This window comes from Gallinula chloropus, assembly GCF_964237585.1.
Source record: "Gallinula chloropus genome assembly, chromosome: 11".
Classification (NCBI taxonomy): Eukaryota; Metazoa; Chordata; class Aves; order Gruiformes; family Rallidae; genus Gallinula; species Gallinula chloropus.
Genome location: NC_140096.1, coordinates 2,775,340 through 2,788,811, shown reverse-complemented (window position 1 = coordinate 2,788,811; position 13,472 = coordinate 2,775,340). Strand labels below are relative to the sequence as shown.

Sequence of the window (13,472 nt, the reverse complement as noted above, 5' to 3'; positions counted from 1 at the left end):
AGCCAGGCCCCATGGGTGGGCAGGGACAGGCTGGCAGCAGGCAGAGCAAGGCTGGAACGGACCAGAGTTGGAAACAGCACTTTATTACAGAGTCTGGAGTGCAGGCACAAGCACTCCTCCAACTCCAGAACAAGCTCCCACCGCTCCAAGGCTCAAGGAGACGTGTGGTGGCACCGCCTGGGAAACCAGGGAAGGGTTCCCTGGGGGGTTTCCCAGGCCTCTTGCAGGACATCTGGCAGCAGGAGTGGGACCAGAGAAGACTCCAGCGTGGCAGATGACCACCACTCCCAGCTCCACAGAGCCAGGCAGCTCCTCACTTCTCCATGAGGGACTCCAGCTGCTCCTGCAGTGACAGCATCTGGGAAGGGGGAGTGAGGGGTTTCGGTGAGACACGGCTGGCACTCCTGGCAGCCCCAGCACCCCCCTGTCTCTGCACATCTTCCACCCATGCCATGCTTCTCCTCCCCCTGCCAGGGAGCTGTGCCTGGGCACAGCACTCAGCACCACCCCTAAGGTGAAGCCACACAATGGAGACCTTGGAGTGGGAACCTCCTCAGTAACAGGCTGGAACTCAGCAGAGGTGCCCAGGCAAGAAATCTGCCCAGACCCCAAAGCTGCCCAGACCCTAAAGCTGCCACCCTTCTAGCACATGGGTACACCCAGGTTTCTGTGTCACCTTTTACCCCAGAAATCAATCCCAGCAGCACTGGACTGGTGACCAGACCCCTTCTGGCTCTCTCCTCCTCCAGAAGGAAGCTGCAATCCTGTGTTTTGCCCCAGTCCCTCCCACTCTGCTGCAGGAGTTTCCTCACCTGCTGCTTCTCTCGCTCTTCCTGCTGCTTGAACTCATCCAGCACAGCCTGGAGACGGGTCTGCAGAGCCAAACACAGCAGCCCAACGTTACCAGCGTGTTCCCCACTGACTGGCTGCTGGCACAACATAGCACATGGCACAGCAAACCCTCAGCTGCACTAAGAACCAGCCCCCAGCAGCTCCATAGCTTCTTTTGCCTCCTGGTGAAATGCTGGGGTGCTTCTGGTCACACCACAATCATTTTTAACCCAGCAGGCAAAGGCCCCTGGCTCTTCCAGAGCAGCAGCTCCATCAGTCTGCTGCAGCTCTCACCTTGAGGGCTAGGTTCTCCACTTTCATGATCAGATCTTCCTGGCGTTTCCTCCGGTCCTGGGTCTCCTGGAGTTTACTTTTCAGGTTGTCAATCTGTTTCTGGATGCCCATGACTGGAAGAGAGAGTGAACTCACACCCAGAAGAGGGGCAGAGCTGCACAGCACAGGCAGCCTGCCCGGCCCCCCCTGTGCTCCCCCACCCACTCACCGATCTGGTTGGACCCCTCGTTCTCCTGCTGCTGCCCATCAGACTCGTTGAGCTTGTCCTGCAGCTGCCTCTCCAGGTCCTCCTCAGTGTCCATGATGTTCAGGTCTTCATCATCATGATGGTCCCTCTCATCTTCATCTTCGCTGCTGCTGCTGATGTCATTAAAGATCTCCCGCAGCTCATCGTGTTCTGGGGGGGTGCAAAAGGGAAAGTGATGATGACCTGATGACCTCCCATCACCCTTGGCCAGCCAGGGACCACATCACTACATGGAGCCTGTCTGGATGCCCTCTGCCCTTCCCTCTGGTCAAGGCTTGCCCCAGAGAGCTCAGCCCCAACTCATTACTTCGTGGCCAGAAAGGAAACAGCATCCCTCCCCTCTGCACCTGAGGAGCCGTGGCCTTGCTTGTGTCCTGACATCCCTGGGGAGGAGATGTCCAGGCTGGTGAGTGAACCATGGTTGTCTACTTCTTTTGTTTCATCTTCAGCAATGACTTCCCAGCCTGAGAGCACCAACAGGCAAGTCAAGGGAAAAGAGGAGCAGGGAAGATGGAGCATGAGAGAAGAACGTTACCCAAGGGTGGGCTTGCAGCTGTGGGTATCCAGGATGAACCACCCCAGCCCCCTTTTTTGAGAACCTCTCTGCTGTGAGGTCCTGCTCAGCACAAGGGTTACAGTCCAGGTCACCAGGAAGAAACAAGAAGCTTTGAACAAGGTGAAAAATGAGGGTCCAAAACCTGTGCCTTGTGTGCTTATCCCCTTGGCACTCACACCCACCCAAAGCTGCACTTCTCTCCTTTCCACAGCCCCCAGGTCACAAACAAGTGTCCTGTCCCCCACTTGAGCTTTGTCCCCTCCTAAAAGGATATGGACACTGACAGCTTCTGCATCTGTGCTCAGGAGACGCTTCACCTCCTTTTCCACATCAGGAGACTCGATATACTGGGCCAGAGAGGGGAAGAGAACACACACACACACTGTTAAACACCTGGTGCTGGTCACCTCCAGCCCTCCACTGCTGGGCAGAGCCCTGTTTCAAGCACCTGCTCTCAGGCTCTCTGCTCAGCCTTTGCCTGTGCTCACCCTAAAAGTCATTTATGCCCCCCCAGAAAGCCCTCCATAAGGTTTCTGTGGAGCACTCCCTGGGGGGCTGTGTGCTCTCACTTCCCCACTTGTGAAATAAGACTTTCTGTGTGTGTGAAGAAAGCCCTTGAGGTACTGCTTCCTGAGGGGTGGCCAACTCAGCCCCTTCCCATCTCACTCAAAATAAGGCTTCACTTTTAAAATAGCCAGGAATCTCAATGCAGTGACATCAACTCCCTCCTGTGGGCTGTAAGAACCTCTCAAGCGATTTGTTTCCCAAGTGTCATGCCAAGAGCACTCCATCCTGCTCTCAGGAACTGCAAAGCAGAGAGGAGCACGTCTCCCCAGCCTGGTGGTGCTGCATCTCCCCAACACCTTGCCTGGCTTGTTTGTAGGAACAGAGACAGTCTCTTGAGCTCCATCTGTTGTCACTCCCCCAGCTGAGGTGACAGCTATTCTATTTGTAGCTTTACTTGTCAGGGGAGCCAAGGGGCCGTGCACAGAGAGAGGATTTCAGCTGGAAAAGCAGGAATGAGCCTTATTTCCATGGGAGCTTTCCTTCCTTGTCTCTGAGCAGGAAGAGATGTGTGGAGAACCGCTGAGCTCTGCTCCCACAGCTGCCTCTGCACAGAGGCTTCTCCCCTCAGGGGCACCTTGGAGATCATGGAAGGAGCTCCCCAAGGCGTGTTCCACTCTAACCTCCCTCCACCCACCCTCATTTTGGGCAAGGAAACGTGCAAAACGGTTGAGAAGTGACATGTTTTCTGGACTAACAGACAGTCACAGGTCTAATGCCTCCCTCCTGCCATCCCTGGGTGGCTGCATCCCCACCTGTGTGAGCAGCACCTCACCTTCTTCTTCGCTGTCTTGCGGAATCGCCTCTTCCGCACGTTCTTCAGGGGGAGAGTGACTGTGGGAGAGGGAACAGATTGCATGTGTCAGGCAGATGGCCTAATGGGAGAGCTGCCTGCCAAGAGGGAGAAGATCCCTTCAGGAACAGCACGAGCACTGACAACAGAGCAGCAGCACAGCCAGGATCCGGCAGCAGTGAGTGCTCTGCGCAGCTGTGGGGACGGCAGGGAGATGGGATGGCACAGCCTCTACTCACTGCCATGGTTCCAGATGAACTTCTTCTCTCTGTCCTTGTCCTTCTTCTTGTTTGCCTTGGGGTCAGTGCTCACAGTTTGCTCTTCCAAAGGCGGGTAGAGGTCACCATCCACAGTGCAAACCAGCATCTGGAATCCCCACAGAAACACAGAGGGTGCTCATTCTAAGGGAGGGGCAAGAGGAGGTGAAAGCTAGAAACACAAAAGGGTGCTCCTTGTCAGGGAAGGACAAGAGGAGGTGAAAGCTATTTGGGGAAAGGAGCAGTGACTGTCCCTGGGGTGCTGTAAGCCAAAGGATTCCTGAGAAACAACATTTCACACCCAGCCCAGTTCCAATCTGAACGCAGCAGCAGTTGAGCTTTTACCAGGACAAGCCCATTTCGTGCTTCAGAAAGGGGATTTCTGAACACCAAGCAGAGTGGGGAATTTCAAGCTGTTCATAGCATGAAAACACAGAAACTGGCCAGGTTATACCAGGTGTCCGGCTGCCAGAGCATCCCAGGGCTGCTCCTGGAGAGGAATGAAGCTGTTAGGGCAGGTAAGGACAGCCCATACCTGGCAAATATCCGCTGTCTTATAGAAGGTCTTCTTGTCAATGGTTTTTAAGCTCTCAATGATGCAGGGCAGATCCACCAGCTTGGCTGCCAGAGGCACCCGGTCGACACGGACAATCCCGTGGCGCCCGTCCGCTGCGGAAAGCCAGGGGACAGGTCAGGGGGGTGACCCAGCAGCTGAACTGGGCAGCAGCAGCAGCAGCCTGGTGGGGAAACACTGCAGGGCTTCGCTCTGGGGACAGTCAGGACTCACCGTGCAGCTCAATGGTGAGCCTGTCCTTCAGGTTGACGTTCCCAGACTGTACCGCCCGCCGCACAGTGGAGGCATATTCCTGGGAGGGGGGGGTTGGAAAGAGCTGAGCCAGGGCTGGGTGTGCTCCTGCCAAGGGGCTTCTGTCATCCCACCCAGCTCCCAGCACCCCTGCCATCCCAACGCAGAGAAGCAGCTGCAAGAGGGGCAGTGAAACGCGGGGCCTCCTCTCAGTCATGGCAGAAGCAGCATGTGAGCAGTTTGACTTGCTGGAACCTTCTGAACCTCTGAAAGGGAGGTTCAGGGGGTTTTTTACCTCCTTCCACGCTCATCTGTTCAGTACATACCTGCCTCAAAAGACTAGTGAGCTTAGGTGAGTGTATGGTGTGCAACGACTGTAGTATTTTACAAGAGGAACCAAGGAAGATGAACCAGTTTAAAAAAAGCAGCGTTAACTTTCAGTCCCTGTGCTTTATTACAACTTTAGAGGGTATTTAACAACTCAAAATCACAGACCTAGCTCTCACATACTTAATTTTCAGCATAATGTTCAAGACAGACCCTGTGGTGTTTAGTCAAGAGCACAGGCCACGATTTCTCACAGTTTCCTTGTACAGGCTAAAAGGGAATTCTTTTCAGCTCCATTTACTTTGCTGCTTTAATTTACTGCAGAGCCCCTTCTTCAAGCAGGCCTGTGGACCTAGCGTGGCAGGGGAGGGAAAAGCAGCAGAGGAGCCCTTCCCAGTCCAGCGCTGCTGCCAAGGAAATGTTACGTGTTAACCTGTCAATGGCAGGTTAACCCACTGCCCCTCACACCCCCAGTACAGCACAGCGCTGATACTGGTGTGGGCTGGACAGACACCCCCTCAGAAGACCGCTGCTCCGAGGGAAGTGGAGGCTCCCACGGTCTCAGCAAGCAGCCCCAGCATAAAGCATCCAACAGACAGCAGCCAGGAGGGCAGCAGCCAGAGCAGCTGAGGATCCAGCACCCCCCGACACCCTGCCCGAGCAGGAACACCCCCCCCTGACACCCTGCCCGAGCAGGAACCCCCCTGACACCCTGCCCGAGCAGGACCCCCCCCCGACCCCCTGCCCGAGCAGCAACAACCCCCCCTGACACCCTGCCCGAGCAGGACCCCCCCCCAACACCCTGCCCGAGCAGGAACCCCCCCCGACACCCTGCCCGAGCAGGAACCCCCCCCGACACCCTGCCCGAGCAGGAACAGCCCCCCGACACCCTGCCCGAGCAGGAACCCCCCCCCCGACGCCCTGCCCGAGCAGGAACACCCCCCCCCCCGACCCCCTGCCCGAGCAGGAACCACCCCCCCCGACACCCTGCCCGAGCAGGAACCCACCCCCCCGACACCCTGCCCGAGCAGGAACACCCCCCCCCCGACACCCTGCCCGAGCAGGAACCCCCCCCCCCGACACCCTGCCCGAGCAGGAACAGCCCCCTGACACCCTGCCCGAGCAGGAACAACCCCCCGACACCCTGCCCGAGCAGGAACAGCCCCCCGACACCCTGCCCGAGCAGGAACAGCCCCCCTGAGACCCTGCCCGAGCAGGAACACCCCCGGCACACCCTGCCCGAGCAGGAATCCCCCCCCCGACCCCCTGCCCGAGCAGGAACCCCCCCCCCCGAGACCCTGACCGAGCAGGAACACCCCCCCATCCTCCCCGGATTCTCCCCAGCTGTTCTCCGGGCCTCCTGCTCTGCATCCCGGGAGGCAGCCAAGGAAAACCCTCTCAGGTGAGTGGGAAGGGGCTATCCGAGCCCCAAAGCATCCAGCCCGCTTCCCTGCCCGCTGACCCCTCCTGCCAGCCCCTCTCCCAGGCTGGGCGCTGGCCAAGCAAGCGGCACCGAGCCATGGCGACCCCCCCCCCCCCCTCCCCGGCCGTACCAGCCCGCTCCCCCCGTTACCGGCGGCAGGCGCAGCACGAACTGGCTCTCCAGCTCATGCGGGGCGTCGTCCTTGCTTTTACTCATCCTCCTTCCTCGGCCGGGAACGCGGGATGCAGCCGCCTGCCCGCCGAGGAGGCTCCCGCGGCGCAGCCCCCACCCGCCGCCCAGCCGGGACCGGGCACACGGAGGTGGGGGGGGGCGGGGGGGAGCCGGGGCCTTTCGGGGTACCGGGGCCGCGCCGCTGCCGGGCCAAGACCCTGGGCCGGAAGGCAGGCCCAGCGAGCCGGGATAAGCTCCTCCCGCCCGAGAGGCTCGTCCTGCCCGTTCCGCCCCGCCCGAGGCCGGGGGGAGGCGGTGAGTGGCGCGCCGGAACCGGCGGTGGGGCCGCGATGGGGAGCGCCGGGGCAGCGGGGGGTTTCTACACGGGGCTGGGCCTGGCCCTGGCCTCCAGCGTCTTCATCGGCAGCAGCTTCATCCTCAAGAAGAAGGCGCTGGTCCGGCTGTGCCGCCGCGGCCGCACCAGGGCAGGTACCGCGGGGACGGAGAGGGGGGTCCCGGGCTTGCGGGAGGGCGGGGAGTGCGGGCCCCGGGGCTGCCTTTGGCTTCCTGGCAGACCCCCCCCTCTTCCTCTCTGCCCGTGCAGCCGCTTCCCCAGGGGGTACGGTCCTTGCCCGCCCCCGCTCCTTGCCCGTGGGGGAGGTTTTGGGGTTAAAAAGCAGGTTTTCCCCCACTCCAAGGCACGTTTCCAGAGCCGCTCACCCGAGCCTGAAGCTGCCGCACCTCACCCCGGGCTGGAGGGGGGAGGAAACCTCAGCTTTCAGGGTAAAAGAGTCGGGACCAGGCTTCTCCCAGGCGGTGGGGGCTGGGCGAGCCTTTGGTGTGGCTCTGCCTGAGGGTTATTGTTGCTCTTTCTCTCTTACCCAGGGCAAGGAGGCCACGGGTACCTGCAGGAATGGCTTTGGTGGGCAGGGCTGCTCTGCAGTAAGTATCTGCTTCCTAACGGCAGCAGGACAGTGTTGTGTCCAGTTCTGGGCTCCCTGGGATGAAGAGGACAGGGATCTCCTGGAGAGAGTCCAGAGGAGGCTACAGAGATGATGAAGGGCCTGGAGCATCTCCCCTGTGAGGAAAGGCTGAGTGAGCTGGGGCTGTTCAGCCTGGAGAAAAGAAGACTAAGGGGGGACCTGATTAATGTTTATCAATATCTGAAGTGTGGGATGCAGGGGGAATGGACAGCCCCTTTTCAGTGTCTGTGGGGACAGGACAAGGGGCAATGGCTGCAAGTTGGAGCACAGGGAGTTCTGCACCAACATGGGGAAAAACTTTTCCCCAGTGAGGGTGAGGGAGCCCTGGGACAGGCTGCCCAGGGGGTGTGGAGTCTCCTTCTCTGGAGAGATTCCAGCCCCGTCTGGACACCGCCCTGTGCACTATGAGCTGGGGAGCTGCTTTGGCAGGGGGTTGGACCCGATGAGCTCTTGAGGTCCCTTCCAACCCCTGTGATTCTGTGATCCTATGACATGTGTAAGGGAGCGCTTGTGTCTTCCACTCACTTTTGTGAGCACTGCGGCTTCAAGCGTTACAGTGGTTCCAACAGCTCTGTCTTACCCTCTTCTACATTAATAACCAATTGTAGGTGATTTACCCCTTAAAAGGCTGTAAAAGCTGTTCTGGAAGAACCTGACTTAGAAATACAAACCAGGTCAAAACTCCTTCCAGCTTTGAGGACATAGTGGGAATGTTTCTCCTGTAGTTGCTGCTCAGCCACATAACCACGTGTGACTAAGGATCACCCTGCTTAACCACAAGCCTTCTCTTCCCAAGAGAACCTCTATGGAGCTTCTACTTGTTTTCTACTGGTGCTGCTCTTTCCTGGTTGCACAACATACCTCAGAGAAACAGGATGCTCCTGTGTAAACTGAGGCTGTCTTCTGACAGCACTCGAATTGCCATGATGCTGAGTTGCTCTTGCCTTGCTGCTTGCCTGACCAGAGTTTCTCTTGCAGTGGCAGTTGGAGAATCAGCAAACTTTGCTGCCTATGCCTTTGCCCCTGCAACGCTGGTAACTCCACTAGGTGCTCTAAGTGTCCTTGTTAGGTAAGCAGTCTCAGAAGCCCCCTTACCTCACCTCTGACCCCACAGTGAAAGCCACTGCTCTGCTTTTCCCCTGTCTCTTCCCTGGGGTACTCCATCCCTTGGCCTAATTGGGTTGGTGGATTGTTTTTTTTTTACTATCATCCAGTGCAGTTCTGTCTTCCACCTTCCTGAATGAGCAGCTGAATGTTCATGGGAAGATTGGCTGCCTGCTGAGTATCCTGGGCTCCACGGTGATGGTGCTCCACGCCCCGCAGGAAGAGGAGGTTTCCAGCCTCCAGTCGATGGCAGAGAAGCTGAAAGATCCAGGTACTTAAATAAAAGGGGTCCTGCCAACTTCAGGCTTGGAAATGACAGTAGAATAACAGGTTGGATACACCTTGGCTAGGTTGGGAAGGACTGAACTAAGGGGTAATTGGGATGTTTCCCAGTGTGAACCCTGTGTCCGGGATAGCTTGTGGGTTGCTGTCTGTGGTGGGAAATGCCTGGGGCCTCCATGCCCTAAATATGAGAGACCAGTGACAGCCAAACAGCATTTAATTCACATGCTCAGAGGATTTATACCTTACCAACCAGCTCAAAACACAGGGAACAGGTCAGCTCCAGAGTGGCTGTTTTGGGACTGTCAAGTCCAGGAGAGCAGGATGGTAACCCCGCTTCACAGGGTGAGTCTGGGTGCTGCTCCCAAGTCACTGGGTCCGTGCTGAAGCAAGGATGAGAACTGGGGTGCTTAGTGCTTACCATGTGTGCTTTTTTAGGTACTGCCTATGAGATGTAGAGGCAGAAGGCAAAGGGTGAGGGAACTGGCTGCAGCCCCCAGCAGAAGGGGTTGGCCTCTGACCACACTGGGGTGGGAGAAGGAGTTACTGGACGTGAGGGAAGACAGAAGAGGAACTTCAGGTGAAGATGAATAACTCAGGGGTGTTAGACCCCAGATCAGGAAGTCCTGATACTTATGTTGGAGTATGAATCGGGCTGCAAGGATGTAATTGGGGCAGTGCTGTGAATGATCCATGGGAGATGGGGAATGGAAGCACGGGGAGAAGAGCAGAGCAGTGAAACATGTAGATGCCACTGCTCATCAGTCAGTGCTTGTGCAGGGCCTCACACTCCTGCCACGGGGAGCTTTCTTCTTTATTCCCCCACAGCCAGCAGAATTCAGCAAGGGCTTCTCAAGCTGCCTGCCACCCTTCTGGGCCTCCTGCAGAGCTGCAGCCCTTCATCATCTGGTCAACAAGCCCCTCGCCCCCACCTCTCCCACTGCCACAGAGCCTGGCTGTGCTTTTACCCCCTTCCAGCATGGGTAGCTCTGTCCCTGACAAGCTGACATGTGGGGCAGTGCTGTGATCTGTGAAGAGCTGCTGTTGTGTCTGCAGCTTTGCCCAGGCTGGAGCTGCACCTCTGCTTCCCAGCCTCGGTCCCTAGGTGTGGCTGCTCTGAAGACAGACGGGTGTGGGAGTTACCCACCTCTCCTCCATCTCTTATTTGCTGCTCACTTCGGTCTGTCTCTGGTGCCACTGTTCTCTGACAGCGCTCTTTAATTCTTCTTTCCCCCAAGGATTCATTATATTTGCTGTGTGTGTCCTGGTGACCTCCCTTCTGCTCATCTTTGTGGCCGGACCCCGTTACGGGCAGAGCAACGTCCTGGTCTACGTTCTGATCTGCTCTGCCATCGGCTCGCTCTCTGTGTCTTGTGTCAAAGGCCTGGGGATCGCCCTGGAAGAACTGTTCTCTGGCAAGCCAGTCCTGAAAGAACCACTGAGCTGGGTGCTCCTGGTCTGCCTGGTGATCTGCATCAGCACCCAGATCAACTACCTGAACAAAGCCCTGGACATCTTCAACACCTCCGTGGTCACCCCCATTTACTACGTGCTGTTCACCACCGCGGTCATGACGTGCTCTGCGATCCTCTTCAAGGAGTGGCAGCACATGGTGCTAGACAACGTCATTGGCACCATCAGTGGCTTCCTCACCATTGTGTGTGGCATCTTCCTCCTGCATGCCTTCAGAGACATGCCCTTGCCCCCCAGCCTGCTGCCCCTCTTCCTGGAGCAGCGCCGGGCAGACCCCCACGCCTCGTGGAGGAGCGCAGACAGGCATCACGCGTGTCAGCACCAGCCTCTCCTGCCCTCAGAGGACAAAGGCTCTCAGAGCACAGAGGAGGAAGGGGAGAGCATGTGAGGAAGCCTCTGAACAGCTGCCTTTCTGCTCCTGCTGCTCAGCAGCTCCACTGCCAGGCTGAACACGCTGCCTCAGCGTCTGCGACCTACCGCAGGAATTGGTGGTTATCCTCTGCCTGCCCCAGCTGCAGGAAGGGTGACCTGCCACTGCTGGGAGGCTGACAGGGACCACACTCTCCTGTGGCCCCCAGAACCTTCAGTTCCTGGGATCTGGTGCTTCTTCACTGTTTTTTTTTTAACATGAAGAGCTGACCCACCTTCGCCAGGACACGGGCTTTGGCTGGGGAGAGGCTGCTGCAGTGCTAACACAGTGCTAACCCTTACTGAGTGTGACAACCACACATCTGGGGAGGCCTCAGGAATTATTTTAGAGTTTACTTGGGAGATTAACAGTTAGCAAATAATTTAACATGGTGCTGAGATGACATGGAGACGAGATGGCCCTCTAGCTTTAAAGATGACATACCCAGAGTATTAATGGAAAAATTCCTCTGTCAAATACTTGTTTTGCTCACTCTGCTAGAATTTATTTACAGATTCACATCCAAGGACAGAGTACAGCCCAAATTAGAAAACTTCAGTGGTGCTGCCACGTGCTGCTGTGGCTCTTACAGAGGGACCAACCTCTCTGTGCAACTGTCTTCTATTAAAACCAGATCTGTTCAGTTCAGAGTGGCTGGTGATACATCTGTACCCAGAGCTGGGCCGGTGTGGAGAGGCAGGAAGGGGCAGGAAGAACCACACAGATGTTCTGGGAGAAATTCAGGAGAGGGACAGGAGAGGGAATTGCTCGCTGTGGGGAGAAGGAGTCACCTAGGAGTCCTTAGCTACTGAGGTACGTTACTGAAAGGTAACTAGACAGCAGCATCCTCACTTAGTGGGACAGTGTCTGCATAGCTCTGTTAACACAGCCTGAATTTGTTCCCAGGAAGGTTGCTGGCTACTCACAGCAACTGCCTGGCAGCTCAGCCACCCTGTTAGCAACTCACCCACCCTGCCCAGCCACCTCCAGCGAATGGATGTGGGCAGAACTGCTTTGTCAGGCTCCCCAAGCCACTGTCAGGGGATCACTGCAGGCTTCCCAGAGCCAGGCTGCAGGTAAACCCTGATGCAACACTCTGCTGCCAGTCCAGAGGGCAGATTGGGACTTTGTTACTCAATTGCCAGGGCCTCTGTGCTGTGTCCTGGGGCAGAGGTCCAGAAGACACAGCCAGACACCTCAGGCAGTGATCTCCCCAGGGAAAGGCGTGTGGGGCTGTTAAGGAGACAGTTACTTATTTGCCACATTCAGCCTCTAAAGAAAGGGCTTCTTGACAGGGCAGCTGGAGCTGTTAACCCTTCAGGGAAGAGGAGCAATGGCCACGCTCTCCCCCAGAAACAAGTTTGATTCAGAAGACCAAAATAATTGAGCAACAAATCACAACTCAGAGCAGACCTTCTGACCAGAAGACAATTACACCCCTTCCCTACTAATTCTGCAATGAAAAATGACCACTGGGAAGGAGGGGGAGTGACAACAAGGCTAGAATTTCAATTCTCAGTGGTCATCTACCTGAACAAAAGGAGAGTATCATGTTAAAAATTGACCCAGTTGGTATTTATTACGTTGACCAGGGGAAAGCAGTTAATGGAGCAAGTCCCTATTGACAGAGTTGTGCTGCAGTCTGAAAATTGGTCGTTTGGCCACATGAATGATTCACCTGTGGAAGCCTGAAAGTGTTTTCCAAGTAGTGACCCTGCCTGGGATGGTCACTGTGGCCAAGCAGCTCTTCTTTGCTAAGGGCACCTGTACCAGCCAGCGCAGCGATGGCACCTTGCAGGGCTCATCAGCATCCACCCAGGAGGGTTGGTGTTGCACAGCACCAGTTAAGGCAGCAGTTGCAGGCTGGCCTTGCCCAGAGCCTTCACATCGACCCTGGGACCACCCCCTGACAGGCCCAGGAGCAGTGGGAGCCCCCAGGGAGGGAGCTGCCGGCCTGTGGGGGCTGAGAGCAGCACGTCACCCCCAGGAGGGGCAACCGCGCCTCTGTCGTGGGCTCCCATCCGGCTGCGACTTCCCCCAGGAACTGGCATTTAATTAATCCTACACCATTCTGGCTCGTTCAGGCAGCAGGGTGACCAGGAGCTGGCTCCGTAGGGAGGTTGGAGGGGGGGGGGCCTGGCTTTGGGGGGGGGGGCAGTGTGTGTGTCCCCCCCCAACCCCCCCCCCCCCAGCCCTCCCCAGGCGCGGGTCCCGCTCAGTCGGACAAGCTCTCTGAGAAGGCCGACTTGGACTTCTGCGTCTGCTCCAGCCGGTTCAGGATGAACTGGCTGGTGTCGATGAAGCGCTCCACGCAGTTGACGAAGCAGGTCTCGGCTCGGCTGTCCAGCTTGGGGCCCGGCTTGTCCATGCACTTCTCCTGCACACAGCGGGCCGCCCGTTGGTCCCGGGGGAATCCTGGGCTCCTCCCGACACCCCGGCATCCAGCCCCCGGGGTACCGCATCCTCTCGGGAGCGCGGAGCCCACCTCCCCTCTCCCCAAATCCATCCCCCCCCCCCCCCCCACACCGGGACTCTTCCCGCCTCCCTCAGCCCCACCGGGGCTGCGCCGTTCCACCTCATCCCCCCAGGGGTGGGGTGTGTGTGTGTGTGTGTGTGTGTGTGTGTGTGTGTGTGTGTGTGTGTGTGTGTGTGTCCCCAGCTCGCCTCCCCCCCCCCCTAAACCCACCTTCCCCCCCCCCCCCAACCCACCTCACCCCCCCCCCCATCCCCGCCCGCGGCCCCGCCCGTACCCAGCACAGCTCGGTCATCTGGTGCACCAGCTGCTGGAACCGCTGCTTCTGCGTCTCCACCTCGATGAAGCGCTGGAGCTGAGGGTCGGCGCCTCCCAGCCCGGCAGCGGCCGGTGCGTCCATTCCCCTCCCGCCTCACCGGCAGCGCCGCGACCTTCACGTGCCGCGCCGCGCCGCGCCCGCGCATGCGCCGCCCCCGCCCC

The 13,472-nt window shown here is 57.9% G+C and overlaps 3 protein-coding genes across 3 annotated transcripts; 1 reads left to right on the top strand and 2 right to left on the bottom strand.

Moving 5' to 3' along the window:
• Positions 1 to 67: 67 nt before the first annotated feature.
• On the bottom strand, positions 68 to 6,485 carry TAF7L (TATA-box binding protein associated factor 7 like). Its single transcript, XM_084269331.1, has 11 exons — positions 6,248 to 6,485; positions 4,330 to 4,408; positions 4,078 to 4,211; positions 3,525 to 3,651; positions 3,268 to 3,326; positions 2,203 to 2,275; positions 1,720 to 1,836; positions 1,334 to 1,522; positions 1,126 to 1,238; positions 813 to 872; positions 68 to 358 (listed from the first exon to the last, which is right to left on the bottom strand). The coding sequence occupies exons 1-11, from the start codon at positions 6,311 to 6,313 to the stop codon at positions 314 to 316; spliced, it is 1,062 nt and encodes a 353-aa protein (XP_084125457.1). The 5' UTR covers positions 6,314 to 6,485; the 3' UTR covers positions 68 to 313.
• A 133-nt stretch (positions 6,486 to 6,618) lies between these two features.
• Positions 6,619 to 10,498, top strand: LOC311195775 (magnesium transporter NIPA2-like; the record flags this gene model as incomplete). Its single annotated transcript, XM_084269202.1, has 5 exons — positions 6,619 to 6,757; positions 7,154 to 7,210; positions 8,230 to 8,320; positions 8,466 to 8,626; positions 9,876 to 10,498. The coding sequence occupies 5 exons, from the start codon at positions 6,619 to 6,621 to the stop codon at positions 10,496 to 10,498; spliced, it is 1,071 nt and encodes a 356-aa protein (XP_084125328.1).
• Positions 10,499 to 12,067: 1,569 nt separating this feature from the next.
• Positions 12,068 to 13,433, bottom strand: TIMM8A (translocase of inner mitochondrial membrane 8A). Its single transcript, XM_084269185.1, has 2 exons — positions 13,270 to 13,433; positions 12,068 to 12,896 (listed from the first exon to the last, which is right to left on the bottom strand). The coding sequence occupies exons 1-2, from the start codon at positions 13,390 to 13,392 to the stop codon at positions 12,735 to 12,737; spliced, it is 285 nt and encodes a 94-aa protein (XP_084125311.1). The 5' UTR covers positions 13,393 to 13,433; the 3' UTR covers positions 12,068 to 12,734.
• Between the last annotated feature and the right edge of the window lie 39 nt (positions 13,434 to 13,472).

Excerpts from the sequence above, each read along its gene's own strand:
- TAF7L (XM_084269331.1), bottom strand. The coding sequence starts at position 6,313 with ATGAGTAAAAGCAAGGACGACGCCCCGCATGAGCTGGAGAGCCAGTTC. Across the intron at positions 1,239-1,333 it reads CGAGGGGTCCAACCAGATCG|TCATGGGCATCCAGAAACAG; the intron begins GTGAGTGGGTGG and ends TCTCTCTTCCAG. Across the intron at positions 873-1,125 it reads TGGAGAACCTAGCCCTCAAG|ACCCGTCTCCAGGCTGTGCT; the intron begins GTGAGAGCTGCA and ends TTGGCTCTGCAG.
- TIMM8A (XM_084269185.1), bottom strand. The coding sequence starts at position 13,392 with ATGGACGCACCGGCCGCTGCCGGGCTGGGAGGCGCCGACCCTCAGCTC. Across the intron at positions 12,897-13,269 it reads AGATGACCGAGCTGTGCTGG|GAGAAGTGCATGGACAAGCC; the intron begins GTACGGGCGGGG and ends CGCTGTGTGCAG.